Source organism: Rhea pennata, chromosome 3 (genome assembly GCF_028389875.1).
Source record: "Rhea pennata isolate bPtePen1 chromosome 3, bPtePen1.pri, whole genome shotgun sequence".
NCBI classification, from domain to species: Eukaryota; Metazoa; Chordata; class Aves; order Rheiformes; family Rheidae; genus Rhea; species Rhea pennata.
The window spans coordinates 107,075,154-107,099,781 of NC_084665.1; the positions used below are offsets into that span (position 1 = coordinate 107,075,154).

General features: G+C 41.3%; 1 protein-coding gene across 1 annotated transcript; it reads left to right on the forward strand.

Moving 5' to 3' along the window:
* Positions 1 to 5,607: 5,607 nt before the first annotated feature.
* On the forward strand, positions 5,608 to 11,810 carry CLN8 (CLN8 transmembrane ER and ERGIC protein). Its single transcript, XM_062572971.1, has 3 exons — positions 5,608 to 5,710; positions 6,771 to 7,440; positions 7,761 to 11,810. Exons 2-3 carry the CDS (start codon positions 6,898 to 6,900, stop codon positions 8,073 to 8,075), a joined length of 858 nt encoding a protein of 285 aa, XP_062428955.1. The 5' UTR covers positions 5,608 to 5,710; positions 6,771 to 6,897; the 3' UTR covers positions 8,076 to 11,810.
* Positions 11,811 to 24,628: the final 12,818 nt, after the last annotated feature.

Here is a 24,628-nt window from a genome sequence, read left to right on the forward strand (position 1 = left end):
GTGTGGCGAGGGGTCTCTCCTTGGAAGTAAAAAGTGTTGCATCCAAGTGCTGAAGAAACACCCCAAGGAGACTGTTAGTGTTGCACATACTCTCGAGGTAAACAAACTTCCAGAGACAGTAAGTAGCTAACAGTAATACAGAGCAGGTTTGCATCAACAGCTTTTCAGAAGTAGAGAATGTTTTGGTGGTTTCCTTGGTTCCAATGTTTCTCATCACCAAAAGGAAAAAAAATCACATCCTGTGCAGCCAGTCCCCTGGCTAGTCCTTGTTTCTGGCATGCAGCACAGTCAGTATATGTTTTGGTCCAAAAGAACTCATTTTACCATGTCCTTCAGTGGCCTTAGCCACTGAAGTGCAAGCATAGCCGTTAGAAAGATTTCCACAGCCATAGGAGCAGCTGCAAAACCAGTGTCAGACTGACTGATGTAACCTGAGGAGGTATGAAAAAAGACCCTTTCTTTACTCTTGGCTCAAAACCAAAATCCCCAAAATATAGATTGGAATTATAATGGCACACACTGATTCCTTACTAATGGGAGCGGCTGTGGCGGGAAGCAGAGCTTCAGCTCTTCATGGGGCTCTCAGCTGCTGATACAGAGGGTACAAAACGCTGCCCTCACTTCCCCACTGGGGCGCAGGAAGGGCTGGACAAGGAAGCGCAGCTGCAGCCCCGGCATGGGAACGACGAAGGGGAAAGCTACTGTGCCCTCACTCCCTCCTTTCTCCACAACCCTGGCTGGGCACCTCAGCAGGTACAGGAGCAAAGGCTGTCGTTCTGGAGTTTTTGGAGCCACCTGCCACCAGGACTTTCTGTGGGTACAAAGTGCTCCTCATGCTCCCGACCCCCTTACTAGAATAGTCTAGTGAAGTAGTTTGCTTGGAGTAGATAGGAAGCATCTAACAAGAGCTTGATCTGCTTGTCTTGTGGGTCATATTTATAGAAAGAAAATGTATCCTTGAAAGCAGTAGTAATCTTGCTTAGGAGTTACGAAAATGATCTCTAACTCGATCCTCCTCAGCCAAGGGAATGTCTGCATTTCTCCAGACTTTCTCCGTGGTCTCCAGGATCTGGGATTCCTGAAGGCTGGCTTATCTATGATTATGTGACAGGTCAGCAGAAGTTGTGTGCATATATGCTTATACATGTATCTATGTTTGAAAAATATGTAGTCTTTTCTAAAACTAAGACTGGGGTCCTGACTTTAATACTAGTAGACTTTTCATGAACAATTGGTAGTACTAACAGCTTGGCTTTTATTTATACTCATAGGAGTCAGTTAAACATAAAACACCACTGACTACAAGTTTTATATACTCTGATACTAAAATATGAATAGAAACCATCTAAAACAATAACTTGAATTCCTTCATATGCTTTGCAGAGGATAACTCAAGATTTTTTTCTCTGTTCGTTCATGGGTTCCATTTTCCCCAAAACTCAGGGTTGAGGTTTTAAGGGATATCACCAAGAAAACAGAATAGATATGAACAAAAAAGAAACTCCTTCAAACTGTCCAGAAGACTAGGCTACATAAATAGGTCCATCTACACTGACAGGTAGCAAAGTTCTTGAATGGTGCCCCAGTAAAGGTGACACATGTTCAAATGTATTCATATATATTCATAGTGCAGGCTTAAATGTGACTCTCAAATGGCACAACCCACATTCATACTAGAGCACAACAGTTCCAAATTTCTTGTAGCCTCATCAGTTAGGTTCTTTAGGTACTCCTCCAAGGGTGGACTCATTTGAACCATGAGTGAAACAGGAATAATAGATAAAAGGTCTTATCTATTACTCAGTTTAGTCACACTGATACATCTGCACTGTTTTTGGTTGGTCACCACATAAAATATCCTGGACAACATTTCTACAGCAGGACATATCTGACCATGACAAGCTTGTTCACCTAGTTTCCCTTTAAAAGGTTAAAGATAAATAAAAATAATATTTCATTGTATTTCAAGGCCTTGCAGTTCACCTTGCACAGTGGCCACATGGTTGCGTGCATGATACCTGCATATTTAGGGCTCCGAAATCTTTGCAGTAGGCTGGGGAAATGTTCTTGTCCCATGAAACAACCTAGGCTTCCAGTGTGTGAAACCTCTTGCTTCCTCGCAACTGGCAACGCTGTTCACCTTCAGCTGCCATGCAATGCCTTAAAGCTGAACCCATAGCAAAAGGTAGACTTGTAGGTGGTTTGCATGGACTTCTCTGTCCCCACATGTGTAAGGCTGCACGTTCTGCAGCCACAGCACACAGCTTTTGTGGAAGAGGAAGCTACTCCTCTGGTAGTATAATGCCAGGTGATTATCTGTCCTGCGTTGCCCCAGGGAGGTATCGGGACTCAGGAGGTGACACCACATGCTTCCCAACCCCTCCCCCCCCACCCAATGTCCTTGGTTCCCCTGTCACTGAAGGTCTTACTGCTTGGCTTGTGCCCTCTATCCACACCTCCCAAGCCTCTGCTGATAGGGTGCTCTCACACCTGAGGACACTGGTCTGGCTCTGAATGTACAGAGAGCAGGAGAAAGACATCAGATCATGGCACTTTGATTTGAGGGGTGAAAAACTAAAAAGTGGTAAAACTAAGGACATTTCTAACCATCATTGGCTAGTATATTAGCAAATAAAACAAAGCATCTACTGATCCGTTACTGTGTACAGTATTTAATTATTAGTATGCTACCTGGAAGAAGTTTGGTCTAAACTTCCTAGACAGTTCCCAGGTATGTGGGCATTAGTCCTACTCTGAGTAGAAGCCTTGTGAAGATAACTACCAGAAGCCAACATTTCTATGGATGTTTTGGGGAATAGCATGTGCCAGAACTATATTCAATGGGCAGCTTGGATATAGCCACCATGTTTCAAAGTGAAAGACAGCCCCCACATTGCTCTAGGCCTGCTTTATTTAATAGGACAGATGTATTCCTTGAAGCAAGAAAATAGATACATGTTGTAAAGTGGAAAAAAGCCCTTGCTCAGTTCTAAATGGCAAGCAAGCACTGTTGAGCTGGAGTTAACAGACTGCTTCCAAGGACTTAGCTACGAAGCGTGGATCACCCAGGCTGTACGTACAGCTCTGCATACCCAGAGGTGCGCGTTCCTGTTCCACTCATAGTTTTCTGAACGTGCCAAGAAAGTCTTCCAAAACCAAGGAAATTTGGCTTTAAAAGGGTATCGTGTAGGATCCAGGCAAACTGGCTCTAAGAGTGACTGAATATGACATGAAATGAAAGATGATCCTCGTTGCAGTAAGAGCCATTTTGTAATACTTGAGGTAATCATAATTAACATAATGAGGCACCTATTAAAAAGCTGCCACTAAATAGGGTTGTAGTATCAGTAGATTCAGAAAGTAACACTAAAACATTATGACATGGGTACACCATGGCTGGCAGTATTTAAAATACTAGATTTTCTGTAAGAAGGCAAGAAAGGCAGCAAAGAGAAGGAAAATCCATAAAGAAGGCACTACTTGGGTCCCTCTGTGATCCTATTTTTTACGGTAGCATCATAGGGCCTTATATATAAGTAGAATGCAAATCTCCTGCCTCAAGATGTTAAAAATTTAAAGGATTTTTTTTAAAGATAGCTATAGAAGAACAAAATTAGGGGAAGTAAAACCACATGATCTCAGTGCGTCAGCTCCAGCGTGTCACTCAGGAGAGCAACTTCTTACAGAGATCGAGTACTTCACCCAGCCTTTGCTTGTTCAGCTTTCTTATCCTTTTTATGTTACCTGTAGCAGGACAGAACTGGCATCTGCTGGGGGTAAGAGGTTATTGAATAGATATCCACTATCAGTTAGGAAGCACTTCCCAAGTGACAGGCCCCCCAGATCTTGTACTTACCATGTCTCAGGCCATACAGATTTTCTTCCTCTTTAGCGTTAGCGAGCAGCTCGGACTGTAACCCAAAGCTTTTCTACAAATTTGCTTTTGCTTTTGTAAAGGATAAATCCAGGATCCTTGTCACTTGACCATGAGTGTGCTCTCTGTTTAAAATAAGTATTTTGGCTGAAATTTCTTGCCCTGAATTTAACATTGAGTATTGGGCAGAGATTTAGTTACTTCTAGCCAAGTGGCAGGTATGTGACTAACCCATGATACATAGGAGGTGTCTGTGGGTGCCGGCAGGGCTTCCCAAGACTTTACCCGAACCGCTGTGTCCCCTGGGGTCGTGGAGATGCTCAGGGAGAGGGCCTACTGGCGGCTTGCAAAGCCTCACACTCTGCATGTAAAACCCCCTTCCTCCCCAGCTACCCTGCTGCTGCGGCATGGCTCATTTTTTCACAGACAGCAGCAGCTCTCGCCCCCCACAGGTTGGACTTTGGAGACTTGCTTCCCAGGTCGGGCCTTTCACCCCATGCAGGTGCAACGCCGGGTGTCAGCTGCTCTGCACCAGCCCTCTCTGCAGCAGAGGTTGTGGCTTGGTGGGTTTGGTGGAACCGCCTGGCCCACGGAGGGACCGAGCTTTTCCGTGGAAGAGCTCTCAGCCGCCACCAGCCGGCTGTGCAGATGCCCGGCGGAGAGCCGGGCGCAGGCGTGACCCGGAGCTGAGAGCGTGTCCCGGTGCGGTTTCACTGCCTGCTTCCACAGCGCTGCTCTCTGGAAACGGCTGTTGGAGCGACGCTGTGGAAACCCCGCAAGCCGGCTCCAGCCGAGTAACCTCGAGGAAACCACAACACTTGAAAGAAGGTGAGGAGCTGACAAGACAAGGACAGCAGAATAACCCAGAGTAACCTGTAAGTTCATTAAGGCTTGGTAACATGTTAAATTACACTCCCCTAACTGAATCATGAGATGGCAATGACATGATAATGATGTCACCACCTTCTTCTTTGCTTCTCATGCTAATTAACAGGAGTTAAGGAGTAAAGTGCAAGCGCGGAGCCAATATGTGATGCGATAAAACTCTAAGCAATAGAAAAACTTGTATAAAGTACTCCCTGAAAAGTGTGTATATAAATAAGGAACCAGAAAGAAGATGTGCTAGCTTTGTGGATCTAGCACCTAGTACCCATCTCTGTGCAGAAACAAATATCTCGACCCTGTGTGTCTACTGGGTGGTCACACATGTGGTAAAAGAACCCAGTTTTGGGACAACGCAGGCTGAGCCGTTGTGATGACAGTACCAATTTTCACAGGTATGCAGGGAATCATGTAGGAGAACCCTGCAACATCCATCTGCTAATTTGCCATCCTTAATGGAATTAGATAATTATAGGAAAAGGTACTTGCTATTGCATCATGACATTTCCTTTTTTTTGTTTTTTGTTTTTGTTAAACATGCATCTTATAAGTATTATTTATGAGTGTGCTGTTTAGGTAAAGAGAAAAGAAATCCTCTTGTAAACGAGACGTTTCCCTTCTGAAAAAGGAAAAGAAAAACCGCCCACACAACCGGATTTCTGGCCCCGCTAGATTTCTGCCGAGGGAGGTGTGGAAGGCGCTCCCCGCCCAGCCCGGTGGTGCCTCCCGCCCTCCCCCGCGCGGCGCCGGCGATGGTACGCGCCGCCGGCCGGCAGGCGGGGGCGGGGCCAAGCGTGCGCATGCGCAGCGGGCGGGGCGGGGCGGAGGGGGCGGCGCAGCCGGCGCCGAGACCGTGGGCGTGGGAGGGCGGCGGTGGCGGCCCCGCAGCCGGGCCGGGCCGGGCCGGTGTGGCCCCGCAGCCATCCCGGGCGAGGAGCGGCGGGCGGGATCGAGGTCTGTGGGCCGCGGCCGCCCTCGGGGGTGTGCGGGGGGCGGCGGCGGCGGCGCTCGGGACCGGCCCCGGCGGCCTGCGCGGCGCGGCCTGGTTTTGCGCTGCGAGGCGGGGCAGCTGCTGGGGCCCGAGCCCCACGGCAGCGGCGCGGGCGCGATGGCGGGGCCGCGGCTGGCGGGCGGCGGGGAGCGGCGGCCGGTCCCGGCAGCGCCGAGGGCCTGGCGCTCCGCCGCGGTGGCGGGACGGGGCCTGCGGCAGGGCCTCGCCGCTCCCTAGGCGCCGCCGAGCCCCCCGGCGCTGCTGGCGCGCCGGTATTTGCTGGCTCTTCCCGTCGCCCCTCAGGCTGTTGTCCTTAAACTACGTTGCGCTGGGGAAGGTGCTGCTTACTTGAGGCATTGACTGCTGGTCGGTTCAGTTAATTACAGTAATGCTGTTAATAACGCACATTAATGTTGCTTGCCTGCATTCCGTGCTCTTGGTACATCTTTTGGAATATGTTTTCTGTTGGAAAATGATACAATGTTCAGGAATTGATTGCAAAGTTCTGTTTTGAGATACAGTTCTGAAGATTCTTTTTGTAAGCGATCTCACTTACTGGAATAAGATTTTTCAGTTTATGCCTCAGATCTAGATTTGAGATTCTTAATTGCATCAAAAGCTATAGGAAGTAATGGAAAATCAATGAAGAAAACGTTTCTGTAGCTGGGGAGTAGAAGAATAGTGATTAGTGACTGCACACTGCTGTTGAAATGAGTTTCGTGCGTAGAAGGAAAAAGTTTGTTTCTAGAATGTTTTTTCCTCTTTTTTGGGTTCCTGCTTTGTCCTCTTTTTGCTTTCATTTCAATGCATTACTGTATACTGATAGAGACTTCGTAGGCTTATTGTTAATTGTAAACACGTTGCTTAAGTTTTTATGGATTTAAATTCGTCCTTGGGATGAGCGTTGTTAAGGGAAATAGGACTAAACTCTTAGCTGTGATGTAAGTGAGCTCCCAGTAGTTCAGGAGCTCTGTATAAGGGTAAAATGTTTTTAAGACTTTTTTTTTCCCCTCCTTTTTTCAGATGGAAAAGAAGAGTTCATGGTTTCTGGTTTGTGTAGTAGCAGAGAGTGAGTAGGCATAAAGGAGACTAGTATTTGAATGAGAAGTGACAAGCCCCTTGCAAGGTTTTTTACTATAAAAAAGAAGAAATGAATCCTACGAATGATGATACAGTGCTTGGGACCATATTTGATTGGGACTATCTCTTATGGGAAGTTCGTTTGACACTTCTAGCTACTGGATTTTTAATCTACCTTGGAGTTTTTCTTCTGTCTCACTGCCTGTCTTCATGGATAAGTACTACTTACTGTGCCTTGTATGCAAAGGAGAAGGTGTTTTGGAATATGGCAGTCACACGTGGTGTATTTGGACTTCAAAGCTGTGTTGCTGGTTTATGGGCTTTGCTCATAGATCCTGTTTTTCATGCTGACAAAGTATATTCACAGCAAAAATGGAGCTGGTTTAACTGTTTAATAGCTGCTGGTTTTTTCTTGCTTGAAAATGTGGCTGTTCACTTGTCCAATGTTGTTTTTAGAACATTTGATGTGTTCTTAGTAGTTCATCACTCCCTTGCTTTTGGTGGCTTGGCTGGTCTAGTAATTAATGTAAAATCTGGACACTATCTACCTTTGATGGGAATGTTGCTGGAGATGAGTACTCCTTCAACCTGCATTTCCTGGATGCTTTTAAAGGTAAGAATTTGATAATTTTCAAAATACAATTTTAACAGTTTTTGTGCATCTTACTTTTGCATAAAAAATCTTTGTGGTTTTGACCTGCTTTTGTCCTGATCATACTTCTATAGGCCTCTATTTAGGTTTCTGTTGTGATGCTGCATGCACGTGGATGGTTTACATTCATTCCGAACTGGGAATGCTGTATACATGTGAGAATATCAGAGGTCTGCCTGAAAAATGCATGAGTGTGTGTGCTTTAGCTCTAGAGAGTCTTCACTTCCTTGTCTTGAAGTAACAATCTCACTTCTGCATACTTTCTATTCTTGTTTTTTTAGGCTGGCTGCGCTAATACCTTCTTCTGGAAGGCAAACCAGTGGGTAATGATCCACCTGTTTCACTGCCGCATGATTCTTACATATCACATGTGGTGGGTGTGTATTGCCAACTGGAATTATGTGATGGAAAATCTGGGACTTCTTCATTTTATTGTTTTATTTTCGGGATTATTTGCAGTCACGCTAATACTTAACCCATACTGGACATACAAAAAAACTCAGCAGCTTCTCAGCCCAACTGACTGGAACTTTGAAAGTAAAGCAGTGAAAAATGGAAAATTAAATGGTGATACATATCAAAAGAAGAAGATATAATGCTGAAATGGCTGTCCCCTAAGATAATAGTAAAATGCAGTAGAAGAATACAAAGCAAAGTAATCTTTGCCCATGAAATAGAAGCACTTGCAGGGAGCTCATTAACACAATGATTCCTTGCTGTTAGTATTCTATGCATAAGAAGTATTTAAAAGCATTGTCTGTATTTAATGTATACATACATATGTGATCTTTAACGTCTTAGTTAAGGATTATGCCAAAAGTTTTTTGAGGTTAGACAGTACTTCATGATTTAGCATTGACAGGCTCTCTAATGGTATCTTTTGTCTTAACACTTCCATGTGACTTAATTTGTCTGTTAAGCTTAACTTGCATGAAGTTTAGCATGAATCTCGTTTCACGTGTTTTGGAGATACTGAAAATTTTGTTAGGAAGCTTATTAAAATCAATTATGACCCAACTTAGGTATGCATAGGTACTGAATTCCTGTATGCCATTAAATCATTCTGAACGGTTGAACTGGTCATGTTGCAGAATGCAGTTGTAGCTAGGCTTTTGCTGGTGTTTTTTATGTTTATGTTACACTTGGGAAAAAGGAAGATAATCATTAGAGCATTTGCTGTCAGGATGAGATAAAGTTTCTAAGTTGCCCTCAGTTTGGGAGGAATTTGTATCCACCACAAAAATACGTGTGGTAAGGAGTAAGGATGCATATCTTTATTATGCTGGTGGGCTAGCTAGATGATCATAATGGTTCTTTCTGGACTGAAAATCTGTGAGATCTAGGAGTTAACGATAAAACTGTTGGCGCTGTTTCATCCTTGAAGGGCTTGCTGATTGATGGGTAAAATTATCTATATTGTTGTTCCCAGATGAACAGTTCATTCCATTCATGCCCCTTTTATGATTCTTCTCTAGTTTTGGAAATCCTCTGTTAACAGAGGTTTTTAGAATCTGAGGTGACTTCTCTTTAGAGGAAAACTCATGTAATGTCATTTGGAAGTTCAGTTCTTTTAATTTTTATTTCACTTTGGGAACATATAAAATGAGGCTAACAATCCTTTGCACTTTATCTACCACAACAATAAATTTTTCCTTGACCTAGAGAACAGAGTTCTTTAGATAAGGGCTTGACAAATTGTGATGGATATTGTCCCACAAACAGTATTATTCTAGTCATTCCTGGGTGAAGTTTTGTGTAGGCGATCAAGATATAAAGATCATGATGGGAAAGAGTGACACCTGGTGGCAAGAGAGTGACATAAATATATTGCTTATGATGCACTAAACTAGTGATATAAAAAGCCCATCATCTGAAACTTTTTATACAATTTGACGTGATTGCTACATAGTTAATAAATTTCCAATGTAATAAGCTTGAGCAAGCCCTGTGAATAATTTTAGGTCAAGACATATTAACTAGAGGCTTTGTGCATTGATCTGTGGTGGGACATACTATTTTAAATGTGGGGGAAACACTGCATTTGCTGTAAATAAGCTCATTTTATTTATTTTGGTTGACACTGTCATTGGTTTTTTTTTGTTGTTGTTCAGAATGAGCATGTGAAAACAGTGGTCACATTACTGTGTTCCCTAATTCACTTTGCTTGAGCATAGAGTTGAAGAGCTGCCCTATAAGGGAGAAGAAAAATCTTTTACTATTAGGTCACAAATTTATATCCAAATCATGTTGAGAGTGACAAAGTGATAAATATCTGAAATCTGGTCATTCAGAGCTAGACTGAGCAGATTATAGTAATTTTAAATAGTCGCGCTTTCTAATACTCTGCTGACATTCGGTACAGAACATTTGATTTTGTGCAGCCTTTTTATTTCTGGAGCAGGAAGGTGACGCCGTTTTGGCATTATGGCCTGTGTGGCTGCCATTCTGTAGAAAAAAGAATCTCCAAAGCTGGGAATCAGGTACCTCTCCTGAGGAGTTGTGTGTGAGGGAATAATACCAAAAGTGCTTTAGAATAAAGCAGAGGATGAATTCTTGAGAAACAGTACCCAAATATGTCATCCACGTACATATCTTAGAGAATCCAAACCTCATTTCTAGGAATTCCAGAGGGGAAATGAGAAGGATAAGCCACCAGGTATCAAGATGGTGATAAACTCTATGCAGTTTAGCATTTAAAGGTTTGGATTCCATGAAACAAGGTGGTAATAATAGAAATTCCAGCTGGAGCATTGCAAAGAATCCTAACAGAAAATGGAAACATCAGAAGAAATAAGTTTGGACCAAATATGGATTTTTTTATGGTCACTGCCTAAAGGAGATGGTGTTTGCATGTTCTAAATTAAAATAGTTGATAGGTTTGGGGTTAGTAAATTTGATACTGAAAAAAGATTGTGTGGTCTGAGCAGACAGATGGTTAGTTATCTCAATGACAGCAGACTTATAAGATTTATTTTCTTGCATTATTAATTTATGTCTAATGTTCTAAAGTGAATATAAAATTTACATTAAAAGTATTTTTGATCAGAACACTTTTTTTAGTATCTATCTTAGTGTGAGTTGCTTCAGGTAAAGATCATTAAAGTACATCTATAAAAACTTTTACATGTCTTAGTATTTAATGAGTGATAGCTAACAGCACCTGTTTATCCCAAGCAGCACTAGAACAAGAGAACTACACAATAAAACAAATAATATCATTTATTTTCTACTTATGTTAGTTTAGGCAGAGGATTTTACAGTCCAGCTAGAAATACAACAGGACATAGAAATGCAGGCAACCTTTCTTCTTCATCTTGATGGTCTGGGTTTGGAGTTATCAATTCTATTACTCTAAACCTGTGTTTTCTACTCAAGTTCTTGTTCACTGTCTTTTTGCTGTTTCTTTCAGAAGTTTGCCTCATTTATGATTGTGGATGATTCTGTCTCGTTGCTCTTAAACAAAACTGAAAAGCTCTTTGAGGGTGTTGGTGTCTAATTACTCTTAGAGCTGACTGCTACACTTCAACCCAACTTAGAGTAGACATAATTTGTTTATAAATTTTGATAACATGAAAATAATCTCAGTCTTGCTGGGCTTCTATTATAAGAGTTCATTCACAACCTAAGGGAGAAAAATTAATCATCAACTTCCGTGACAGGTGGATCAGGTCACAGCATGTTCTGCTGCCATGTTTTGGACAACTTCATCATATGTTTTTGGATTCATTTTTTGATTACCTAGGTGACTCTTAGAGATTTCATCACACTTTCTTGCTAAACAGGCTTATTTAAACGCTGCTTGCATCACTTTTCTTGCTGATGCTTTATATACTTTTTTTTTTTAACTAACCTAAAATACCCTAACCAGGCATCTGGTTCTAATTGTTTTCATACAGCATTCCTAAATCGTGATGTTTGTATTTGCCCCCGGTTGTGTCCAATGTCTTCTGTTTTGTTTTTCTTTCATTTTTCCCCCCAAACTCACCCCCCCCCTTTTTTTTAATTTCCTTTTATGGTGCTGGTCGTGATCTTGTAGCAGTCATATTAATGCAATGCTACCTCTGTCTAACAGATCCCTGCACATACTCTTGAGCCCTTCTTCTGTGAAATATCTGTGTCCAAATCTTTCAGGCTTTTTTCCTGATAACACTATTAAAATACTAGGCTTCATGTACAGTTGTAACAGATACGTCTTAATCTCAGGAAGAGTCCCAGTTGAAGGGAAGTTATAAACAATAATTAACTAATGTATTCAATTCTGTTCCTTTTACAATATAATATTTGTTAAATGGATCTTTACACTGTGTGCATAAATAAATGTATTTTATTGAGTAATTGTCTACTGTGAATTTCATTTACTGATGAAAGTAATGTCTTTTAATTATTTTGTACTTGCTACTTGTAGCTGAAACAGTTTTTGCAATGTATATACTAAAAATAGATGTATTCTATCCATGAAGGTAATTTATTTCCACATGACACTTAACAGTTTAATATGAGCCATGTTTTTTAAATATCTCGTTGCTAAGTAGCAAAATGTGATTCTAAACATTGAACATGCATGTTTTGAGTGGTACTCACAGAACTTAATTCCTAATGCTTTTGAGCATCAGAGAACTAAAGGAGAACACTGCTATTATTGATAAAATTTACAGATGATTCAGTGATTGGAAGAACATTTTAACAGCAGGGGATCTGGATCACTAGCTAAACTGGAAATAAAGAAAAAGTTTTAACTTAGGTATTTTCTAGTCCAAAGTTACAAGTTTAGAAACAGCAAGTGCTAGTTATGTTTACAGGAGCAACTCCTTTCCTGGGAAAAGTGACAGAAAATGGCTTGGTAAGAAAGAAAAAAAGTTATGTTGGATAATAGATTTCTGTCAGCAAATACTTATGGCCAGTAAGATCTTTAGATTTTTAAAAAGTAATCATAGGTACAAAAAGACTGTATAATCTCTGCAGTTGCTATTAATATGACTGTAATTGGAATATTGTATCTGCATCTTGTGTCAACAGCTGACATCACCTACAATTTTAATATACTTTTTTAAAAAAAATAGGCATGATGAGAAGAGCCATACTTAGAAATGAACAATCAAATTTATTTGATTTATTTAACATATCAAAGAGAAGATTAAAGGATGTAGGAACAGGACCTTACAAATTTTAGCACAGCTGAAGCAATCTGCAGATTTGATGGTTGCTAATGACTTACAAAAATACCAAAATGACCAATCTACATTGGCTTCAGGGCTAAAGTATTACAGTTGTGTTAATGTGTTATGATGAAAAATTTTGAAAGCCTTTGTCATCTTGCCGTCAGAGAACTGGTTAAAGAATAATAATAATGGAAGTCGCAAGGAGGACACCTGATCTAGGAAGCTTTAGCTGAGTGCTTTTGACTGTTTCAAATCTCTCTCTTTGTAACATAATTAAAGCTCAAATTGTGTGTGGAGGAAGATGAATGTGTGTTTTTTCTTTCTTTCTTCTTTTTTTCTTTTTTTTTTTTTTTTTAACTGCTACTACCTGGTAACAACTCCATTTGTGGTTCATCTAGCCTGTTGGCTTGTGCACTACACAAGGGAACGGGAGTGGCCATCTGTTTTCAGAAAAGGAAAATCATTTTTGTTGCATATGTGAAACAGGCATTTATTATAAAATCTATGCTCTTTCTGAGACACTGTTACGGAAGGCATGAAACCTAGCAAAGTCATAGGCTTGTTCAGAGAGTAATGCCCCAATTAGAAGATGGTTATCTGTTAATGACATCAGTCATCCACTGTTAAAATCCTGGTTTTGTTTTCTGATTTCAAGTGGAGAACTGAATTGGTATGTTTCCTGGTTCTCATTGTGGCTGAAGATGGTTTGGATTATTAACTGTTTTGGTAATCTTGAACTGGCTTTTTTTTGTTGTTAATTATTAAAATGGAAAGGATCATGTAATGTAAGCAAGATTTTAACTACAGTAGCTGTCTCCTGTCTTTGCCTTCTCTGAGAAGGGTTGGATACCATTCATGTTCTCCTGAAGTCTAGCATGGGTAGGTGGGGAGCTGTGGAAAAGTTGTGCTGTTGTACTATGCAGAGAGAAGTAGTAGTGCAACTGTGAGGAGTGGGAGAGGAATTTGGCTCTGGACCCTTTTGCTTCCCCTCTGCACAGTTTACAAGAAATACTTTTGTTCATTTAGATAACTGATGTGTTTGAAGGAAGGGGGAGCTCAAAGCTGACTTGAAAGTGCTAAGTAGCAGCACAGTTCTCAACCATCAGAGAACATAACTTGGGTATAACCAGCTCCACTCTGATACAGGTTGTGTAGCTATGCACCACCTGAGTTAATATACAGAACACATCCATGCTGCGATCTATTAAAAAAAAACAAACAAACAAAAAAAACCACAGAGCTCACAGGACTAGATAGTGAGGGAGAGACAGAGGAAGAGGAATCGTGCAGTGATGATGCAAGGTGACTTTGCAGCCATCACTGGTGGAAGCTGTGCCTGCGCTGAATGAGGGGATGGGGGGATTTCAGGCTAGGATTTGACTGCTTGGTTTTGCAAAGGCTGTTTTAAAATGGTTGAAACATTTGACTCCAAAAACGGCGTCAGGACAATAATTGATGAAATGGGCATTGGATATTATAAAATATAATTTCTGGAAAGATTTATACTAAGAATTACCCAATATAAGTTGGGAATAAATTTCAGATGAGCCAGTTCCTCCTCAAACATAGTTTTAAAACTTGATAATGGTAGTAAGTATTTTTTTTTTCTTTTTAAAGCCTCTTATCTGAAATGCTGCTGAAACCAAAATTTGTCCCTTTACCAGCTTCTAACCTGGAGTCTGCACTGAAATCTATGGGAACTTTACTGCATACACCCTGCCTCAAGGAACTTGGTGGCAATACCAAATGTGTAATCTAACTTTGATAATGTTTTACACATACCCTCAAAGGTCTCCTGGTTCGTGTCCAACAATACTTATGCACCATTGGTACATGCAAACCACGGTTATTCCAAGAAGAATCATTTTGAACATGCATATTTAAGGTGTTACGCCTCTCAAATAATAGGAAACATACCCAACTTCTTTCAGAAAAACCTGTTTCACAAAGTTTCAGTGTATACTAGAAGTTCGGGAAGTCTCTGTGTTACTTAAGATGCTCATCTGCCCGGGTCGGTTTGTTTTGCTCCATACCTGTAGATCAGAACAAGTTTCTGCAAACCATTTTTCTGTTTCACTTATGCCCAGTTGTAAATGATGTAGTCAACTTTAACTCTTTACCTTCCAGAACAAATAATGATAAAAAATATCTTTACGAAGCACTTGTTACTCAGTATTTTTAAAAGTTTAGATTTGCTGAGCAGCCAGATTTAGAGCTAACAGTTGTGGGAAAATAGCATAAATGAAACAGGCAGTTTCTGCCTATTCAAATCTTTCCAGATAATTCAAATCATATAGAAGAACCGGAGATTTTTTGCACAATTCCTTCCACAATTAACAACAGTGCGTTTTTTTCCAAAACATATTATGAAAATGCTGGAGATATGCAAGTTGAGATATAGAAGTTCTGTTGAGCAGTGCCAGGTGTCCCAGTCTCACTAAAAATGGTCCCTGTACTCTGTTCAGGATGTTTTAGGATGTTTCATGATGACTCTGATGCCTGACCATTCGCTGTCCAATGCTTAATTGGACCTCACTAAGTACAACCCTCAGGCAACTTGTCCTCTAGTCTTTCCTGCCTTCTCATTCATCTGTTTTTATTCAAGGTAAGATATCCTACCTTTTTTCATCTAATCCCTGTTTCTCTCTGTTTGATACAAGACACTTTCAGGCTTTCTCCTGCTTAGCCTAACCATTTCCAGAATCTCTCTAAATCTCAGTTTCTCCTTTTAGTCCTTCAATTAATATTGCAATATATAACCTGTTGCTGCTTCACCTCTTCTTTGTCTCTTTAAGTTCAGAAAGCTAGTTTATTCTCTTGCTACTATTCAAGCTGCTATTTATGTTCCATGTACCATAAACATCTTGAATCACTCCTTAAATATATTTCATTATAACATTTTTTTTCCTCCCTCTTCTCCCTAACACTATTAGAGCCCTGGTCAATCTTTATTTCTTTATATTCCTCCCTGAGCATTTTTTCCTCACAGTGTCCGTCATCACTGGTGGCACTATAACCACTTCTTTTACCCTACAGAAATAATAGATAAGAATAATACCAACTGACATCCAGCACTGGATAAAGTTCCTTGGTTGCTTCTGGTTGGTCTGAAGTAACTAGTGGTGACACAAGCTTGGGTTCCCAGCTGAACCTTTTTATTCCTCCCTCACAAATCCACATGTCTTAACAGCATTAGCTGAAACAAGTTATTATGCATTAGTAGTTAGATTCTTACTTCATAGCTGTAGTCATGAAGGGTGATCTAACTGGTGTTTCAGGTACACCCTGGTTCTCTAGTGCTTCTTTCTTGTTTCTCACACAGGTGCCTTTGGGGCCTCCTTGGGAATCAAAGAAAAATCCTGTATGTCCCCCCAGATTACTACTTCAGGCCATCTTTTAGCTGTATCTGTAGACAACTGCATAAAGTTCCTATGGAAATTATCAAAGGGAGATCAAGGACCCCACAGTTACTGCTTGCCAATGAGAGGGCTGACGGGGAGAACCAGCAACATTTCTGTGGCTTTAGAAATTTAGTAAGTTTAATCTTGGGAATTTCAGTAAAATGCCAACAAATCCATTATATTGACAAGTTCTCAACAGCTTAAATGATTTGGTGGAATAAGCAGTACCAGAGGATGGAAGGTGAGTAGCTATTCTCAGTTTCATCCAGTGGGAGACATTCAGGTATTTCACAAGTTGCAGTACTGTGCAATAATGGCAACAGTATAAAGCTGAAATCCATGAGGTAATTTTGGATTTGGAAAATAAAAAGGAAGTTTGTTAAAACATCTTAGTAGAGATATTATGAAGGAAGTGACAAGATTGAAAACACTGCAGTTGACAGTGAACTTCTTTCATAGCAGATTATTTTAACTTATTAAAAAAAAAAAAAAAGATTCTCTTTTTGTGTAGTCTATTTAAATGTATTCAAAATAAGAGGATTCTAACAATTCACTTCAGATAGTCCTGAAAAACAAGTTCTACAGATCCATTTTAATGTAAGTAAACATCAGTAATCTAGTCCCTTTTAATAGTTAATACAGGTTGTAATTTAACTAAGCCTCTGCTACTGAACAGTCTTCCTAATACCTCCTTTTTCTCCAAACCTAGCTTCATATGAAGTGGTCAAGAGTCAAGCATCTGATTTTTGCTGCGGATGTGTCTGAGTCGGAGTGCTGAACGATTTCAGTGATTCATCATAGTCCCCTATACACTGCATTATGGCATCTCTGTGGTGTACTGAAGCAGAAGGCACCATCCAGCACATGACATTCAATTGGCTTCTACTGATTGATAGTCAGGCCCTATGTGAGCCTTCTCCATTTCTTTGTACCCCATCCATACTGAAAGTGAAGATTCAGGAAAATGTAAACTGATTTTTACAGTATTTCACTGGACTCTTGCAAAGTACAGTAAGTTCTTCGTGTACTTTAATGTTGGAGGGTAAAACTTGAGGCCTTCTATTCGCATGAGTCAAGTCTACAGAGAGGAAGAAATATTTCAAGAGTAAGAAGAAAGAAGAATGTGGTAGGAAATTGTCTGCCAGTTTTGCTCTCATATTTCTTGCAGGCTTAAACTAAAACCCCCTGGAATAACTATAAAGAGCTGTAATATGTTATGGATATAACCCATTATAGTACCCTTTAGACTTTTAAGGAGATGTGAAAGAAAACACAACCATCAAACAATAAAATCTAAAGGAGATAAGGTTTTATATAATCTTATCCCATGTGCATCAGCCCATTGGAGATTCTCACAGTACCTTTTGAACCAACAGACCAGTTTTGGCCAAAGTAAATATGTTCTTAAAAGTTTATTAAAAATCAGTGGATGAAAGCTCCAAATCAGGGCCCCCGGGAAAGGAAAGGCTACGCTGGTTTTCTGTTCTGTTTAGCTACAGGCCTGTCAATCATTGCAGGCAACCCAGAACCAACCACAGAGACAGCTCACCCTGCAAGTTGTTAAGGTCTGTGGAAGAGGCAGTAGGAGAGAAAGACAGACTGCAAAGATTGCAGGAAACATTTCTCCTTTGTTTTGCTTCTCATAACAATTTGATTCAGCCATCAGTAATGGTTACTGAGAAGTGCTAGCAGGCTTTCAAAGCCACCTTCTCAGTAAAGTTCATGCTCCTATTAAAGATTCAGTGGGATTCTGCACAGTGAAAAAATGTGAGTAAGTCTTAGTGGACTGAGACTGTAATCTAGTAATGTATGTATGAGTGTTTCCTCAGTTTTAAAGATTAAGCTGCTGCTCAGCCCCACTAGTGACTGGCAGGTTATGGAAGGATCCAGTTCTCAGAGGTCTGAGGGCTAAGCTCTGCTACAATTACATAACCACCCTCCTCTCTCAGAAAATGCTGATTCTAGAGCACAATACTTTATCTTTTACTAGATGCACATACTGTGTCCAAGATAGGTGATTTTTACTGTTGCTGCATTGTTTCACTTCAGAAGATTTAGACATTCCAAAATACAGTGCAAGGAAAATTTAAATATATTCTGCATCATTTTGCAGTTTTAAATTGAGACATTTCTGAATAAAGCAGGCCTCATTGTAATAATTAATTTCTTCCCAGACACTCTTTTCATTTGTGTAGAATTTCACAGTTTCACTAAGCAGGAAGACAGCCTGATTAGTTTGATCTTGGAAAAAAATCACCTTTTTAGACAGAATTGTTTTAACTGATACTTTTGTCTTTCTATAGATCTTCTAAGATGGAGAAATCCTCTGCAAAGGATATCTTGATATTGTGATGAGGCTGAGCAAATCAATATCTAAGACTTGCAGCACACACCTAAGGTATAAGGTTGTTATTTGGAGTGGATAAATTAAAGAACTCAGTGATTAATTCAAGCTTTACAATTACTTATTTACTCTAGCCTTTTGAGTAACAGATCACTGGACTTCCATGAATTAATTTGCTTCAAGCCCAGTAGATGTTGCTGAATTAAAACATCTTTGTCGAATAAAAATCTAACATTGATTTAATTCTTTTTATGATGGACAGTTTTTGATAGATTATTCCAAATGTTAACATCTGCACAGCTAGCTGATGAGAGCATTATTTATGGTCTGAATTAGCTTAGTTTCCTTTCACAGCCATTGAACCTCCTTATACCTTCAACAGCTAGCTTTGGCACTTATAAATTGTCATCGAGACTTCGATCATTTAGATAGATCGAGCTCTTAGGGTGATTAAGCAAACTATAACAATCTTTTTAACTTTCCTCTCTATTTGAGTTTTTTCTTTTCTTTCTGTCTTTGGACACATTATTCTAGTAGTTGTTTTCACTGACAGCATATATACAAGTAACATGATAATGTTGTTTCTATTTGGTAGCCTCCTGTTTTCACACCAGGATTACCAGAATGATCTCTACATCTGTCTCCACATTTCCATTTCCTGCAAACTCTTTTGGCTGTCTTGGCTGTATGACCTGTGTTCTCAGTGTCAGGACTCATCTGCTTGCTTCTGACTGAGGCAGCTATAGACATTCTGCCTGTGATGAAGCTGTTGATCTCAACTAATTCATTGGCACGCCTGCTCGTGTGTCAAGTTTGCATTCCCATTGGACAAATTAGCAGATGTTAAGCCTCTTCGTCTGAGCTCTTTTTTAACTGAGACACTGTAGCTGAGAAATGATGGATTTTTAAACCACTCTTCAGCTGTAATTGACTGTGTGAGTTCTGCTAGTCTATTCCCCAAAGAAAAGATGGCGAACTTAAACTGCTATTGAAAGAACTTTGATCTGACATATCATATAAATATTTGGTCTGTATATATCACATACAGCTCCTTACTCATCTATGTGAAAATAGGGAGTAGGAGGCATGCATTTTTAGAGAAAAGTCTTTACACATGAACACATTTTTAAATAAAACCATTATTCTATAGTTATAGGTAGTATCCACACTTTTCTGGCCAAGAAAACGTGTTATAGCTATTTCATTAAAAAGAAGACACATGGAAAAAAGCTTGCTCTCTTAAGGTAGCATTAACTGAGAACTCTTTGTCAGGAAAGCAGCTCATAGACCATCATTAGACTAATAAAGCTGAATGAATCAAACAGTTATGACTTGTGATGTGCCAGATCCATATCAAAAGAGCTGGGCTGTTATAGTGATCAGCTGGAGAGGGCAGCAAAAAACACAAGGCACACTGCTCATCCAAGTTTATTGTGAATCTTGCCCGGAAGACTCTAGACAGTAGAAATACAGGAACATTTAGAAAGAAATTGCAAATAAATTTACAGTAAAACAATTCAAATAAACAGGTAGGTCACCAAGGTCTTCAGTTTACCAACACGAGGCTACCACAAGACTTCCGCAGTCAGTCATTTCCAGTGCAGCAGCTACTTGACAGAAAATACTCATCCTGCAATTAAACAGTTTTAGCCATTGCTGATCATCCAGTGATTACTTAACATAGAAGGACAGGTAACCTGCTGCTGCAAACACGTATTACTGTGCATTACCTCACTGTTGGTAACTGCTTGCCTAGCAAGAAGTTGTTGGGAGAACAACATTTGTCTCTGTGCGTGGGGAGGGCATTAACAATGATCAGGGTTGATAAGCTTGTTTAATACTCCTGTTATGTCCACTCCCTCTTGCATTTTGCAATGCCCTCAGGCTCAATTCTCAAACTGCTCCAACAGTTCACTGCTTGTCTCCCCTTTCCTGTGACTGCGAAGTACCACATCCTCACGTCTACCTTCTCTCTTCCCTACCGCAACGGTCCCTAGCCTATGCCTCTTCTCTTCCCCATGCTCTGTCCACAAGACCCTATTTTCAAAGCTGCCAAGCTACCAACTTTTGTTTTTCATGGCCCTTATCCAACACTATGCCAGGCTCTACGGCTTCTTACTCCTGATCTCTCCATGCTATATGCCTTTTTAATCCTTCTGCTGATATTTCTTTCCTTATGTCTTGACCCACTCGCACTTCACAGGGCATGTTGTGTAAGATGCTTTAAAAGATGAAGTGAGAGTGGCTAAGTGGTCTGCTTTTCAGAGCAGGCTATGACAGCTGTGGCAGATACAGTTTGCTTTCCTGCTGATGGGATAATAGCTAAAGGGAATCTTCTACAATGAAATCCTTAATCTTATACAATTAAAGCTTAAAAGAGATATTTCTGCACACAAGGAACAAAATTTAAGCTGCACACAGGATGAGACCTTACATGTATTTTTTATTTAACATTTCTCAACAGCTAAGCAATGTTTCTTCAGGGGCTGACAACCCTGAAGGAATAACTGGTTTGACATCTTACCTGCTTTTAACCCAAACCTATTGCCAGATGCGCCACAGGCTGTCAAAAGAGATCAGGAGCTAATTCAGCAGAAATGCACTAAATTGGGGAAGAAGTATGAAATTCAACCTATACATGTCTATAGCCATAAAAACATTTATGTGACTAGTTTTGTGAGCTGCTGTGCAATGGAAACATTAAGCACCATCTGGTGACTGCAGAAGCTGTGCCATGGGTGATTTACATCGCAGTTTTCTCTACTGCCTGAAAGAGAGAACAGAAAATATGACCTGTAAAACCCAAGGAAATTTTGAATGGAAAGTGTTTAAAATATATGGATTTTGTTTTGTGTATGAAGAGTAGTGCTAACATTTGAGGAAAGGATAGCTGAGAGGCCAGAGGTAGTTAACAGAGTAAGAAGTGTAGAGCGCCCAGGTTAGGTGATGGAGTCATCAGGCAAGCAAATGTTTAATGTATAGTTCTGAACATCTTCTCTGCTCAGTACATTACAAGCCCCTGCAGAGGAAAAAGAAAAAAAAAAAAGCCGTAAGAGAGGAGACAAAACTGATTATGGAAAAAAAAAAATCTATACATATGTTTTAGATATAATATTTTTTAGTTGAAAATATGTGAACTATCTCTGTTATGGAATGCCTCTGCAGTGAGCTCTGTGGTATTTATTGTTTTTGTTTCTCATACAGAAAAAGAACTAGAAAAGAACTGGAAAAACAAAAAGAGTAGAAGTTTGATTTTTGAGTTTGGGGAGAGTTTTGATGTGAAACTTGTTGGTCCATGTTAAACTGGACAGATGGTAGAAAACAAGTACAAAATGACTTTAAACCAAATTTCAACCCTTTGTCAATGTTACTTCACTCAAACTCAGTCATACTATAGTTAAAATTTAGGTTATGTTCACTTGTGTGTCTAACAGACTCTTGATTTTCATTTTGTTGTGATTTAGTATATATGCAAAAGAAAATAATATTACCAAATATTTATTTCTGAGGTTTTTAGTTCTGCTTTGTTCCTGTGAAAACGTTGTTTATTTTTGTACTATAGATTTCCCTAATAACTCTTAGCTATTTCATTTACTGAATTGTGTTATTTCATTTTAGTATATTGTAAGTTAAGCGCTGATGGTGTTAGAATGGCACTTTAACAGAATCACAGAATCACTAAGGTTGGAAGGGACCTCTGGAGATCATCTAGTCCAACCTCCCTGTCAAGCAGGGTCACCTACAGCATGGTAGACAGGGTTGCATCCAGGTGGGCCTTGAAGATCTCCAGAGAAGGAGACTCCACAACCTCCCTGGGCAACCTGGTCCAGTGCTCCGTCACTCTCACAGGGAAGAAATTCCCCCTCACGGTCAGGCGGAACTTCCTGTGCTTCAATTTCTGCCCATTGCCTCTTGTCCTGTCACATGGGACAACTGAAAAGAGCTTGTCCCCGTCCCCTTGACACCCTCTCTTTGGGTACTTGTACACATTGATAAGATCCACCCTCAGTCTTCTCTTCCCCAGGCTGAAGAGGCCCAGCTCTCGCAGCTGTTCCTCACAGGGCAGGTGCTCCAGCCCTCTGATCATCTTCGTAGCCCTGCACTGGACTCTCTCCAGTAGCTCCATGTCTCTCTTGTAGTGGGGAGCCCAGAACTGGACACAGCACTCGAGATGAGGCCTCCCCAGGGCTGAGTAGAGGGGCAGGATCACCTCCCTCCACCTGCTGGCAACACTCTTCCCAATGCACCCCAGGAGACCATTGGCCTTCTTGGCCACAAGGGCACATTGCTGGCTCATGGTCAACTTGTCATCTTCCAGCACTCTCAGGTGCTTCTCTGCAGAGCTGCTCTCCAGAAGGTCAGCCCCCAGCCTGTACTGGTGCCTAGGGTTATTTTTGCCTAGGTGCCGGACTCTGCACTTGCCCTTGTTGAACCTCAGGAGGTTCCTCTCCACCCAACTCTCCAGTCTGTCCAGGTCTCTGTGAATGGCAGCACAGCTCTCAGGTGTGTCAGCCGCTCCTCCCAGCTTGGTATCATCAGCAAACTTGCAGAGGAGGCACTCCGTCCCCTCATCCAGGTCGTTGATGAAAAAGTTGAACAGGATGGGACCCAGTCCTGAGCCCTGGGAGACGCCACTAGCCACAGGCCTCCAGCTGGACTCCACGCCACTGATGACGACCCTCTGAGCTCTGCCTTTCAGCCACTTCTCAATCCACCTCACTGTCCACTCGTCTAGCCCACACTTCCAGAGCTTCTCTAGGAGGATGTTATGGGAGACAGTGTCAAAAGCCAAGGTACACAACATCCATTGCTCTCCCCTCATCAACCCAGCCAGTCATTCCATCATAGGAGGCTATCAGATTGGTTAAGCAGGATTTCGCCTTGGTGAATCCATGCTGGCTACTCCTGATCACCTTCTTTTCTTCCACATGCTTAGAGATGACATCCAGGATGAGCTGTTCCACCACCTCTTCAGGGATGGAGGTGGGGCTGACTGGCCTACAGTTGCCTGGGTCCTTCTTCTTGCCCTTTTTGAAGACTGAAGTGACATTGGCTTTCTCCCGGTCCTCAGGCACCTCTCCAGTTCTCCGTGACTGTTCAAAGATGATGGAAAGCGGTCTGGCAACATCATCTGCCAGCTCCCTCAGTACCCGTGGGCGCATCCCATCCGGGCCCATTCCAGCGTCGTCATGATGGCCTGCTACTGTGCTGTCATGAATCTGCCCCCGCTGCTTTCATCTTGTCCCAGAGGTTGTTATGTACTCTGCAATGTCCACATGAACTGATACCTCTTTTGTGCTGCTTCCAAATATGGTACAAAATCATTTCTGGGGTGTGGACCTCGAAAATTGCAGAATATAGTCAGAACTGAGAGTGGTCATTCATGATGATAGGTTGACAAGGCATGGTGGCAGACCTTGTGAGCTCTTGTCTGAAATGGCTATCAGGGCTAGCAAAAACACGAGGGAAAAGCTGATGATCTCACTGATCCTCCTCAGGACTCGCTGGGATTTCAGCCCTTTCTTGGAACAGTGGATTGATCACATTTGGACCAGCTGAGAGAGAGAAGGAAGGAAAACTTCTCTTGCATCAGGCACTCCAGATAGCTGTGGACGTGCAGAGGTAGCTGACTATGATTGAGCATCTCCAGTAGCACACCAAACTGTTTTTTTTCTCTGGCTGGAGAGCACACTAGGCCACATCATCTGCAGAACGAACAGAAATGGCACTCCAACACGTCCCTCAATGCCTCGTCTGTTTGCCAGGTGACATCTGGAAGCAGCCAGAGGTTCTTAATCCATTTGTAACTTAGGTCTGACTATTAGTGGCACATCAAGGAAGTACCATAGCATAATACCACCAATACAAGAGGTAAAAATTAACTCATTCTCTCTCAACTCCTCTGAGCAAATTTCATTTTGTCTGCAGTCCAATCTGCAGACTGCTGCAGAGCCATATAGGTCACCAGTGCTGACCTGAGTGCTGCCAGCTGCCCCAGGCTCTTGGGTAGTTAATACACCATCCTGCCTGGTGGTCTTCTTGAAGAACAGTCTGGTACACCATCTGCCTAGGATAGGATTTGCCAAAAAATGAGCCTAGCCTAAGCTCCACATACACAACTGCGGTGTCTGAGAAGAGCATGGCTCAGGAGCCTGTATCTAGGCAATGGTGCAATAACAATTTGACTCCAAATGCTACCTTCACACACACATACTGAGGGTGAAACACCAGTCCCTGCTTCCCAC

What these genes read in the sequence shown, in the direction of transcription:
- CLN8 (XM_062572971.1), top strand. Translation starts at nt 6,898, where the DNA reads ATGAATCCTACGAATGATGATACAGTGCTTGGGACCATATTTGATTGG. An exon ending in TTTCCTGGATGCTTTTAAAG is followed by an intron (nt 7,441 to 7,760) that starts GTAAGAATTTGA and finishes TTGTTTTTTTAG; the next exon opens with GCTGGCTGCGCTAATACCTT.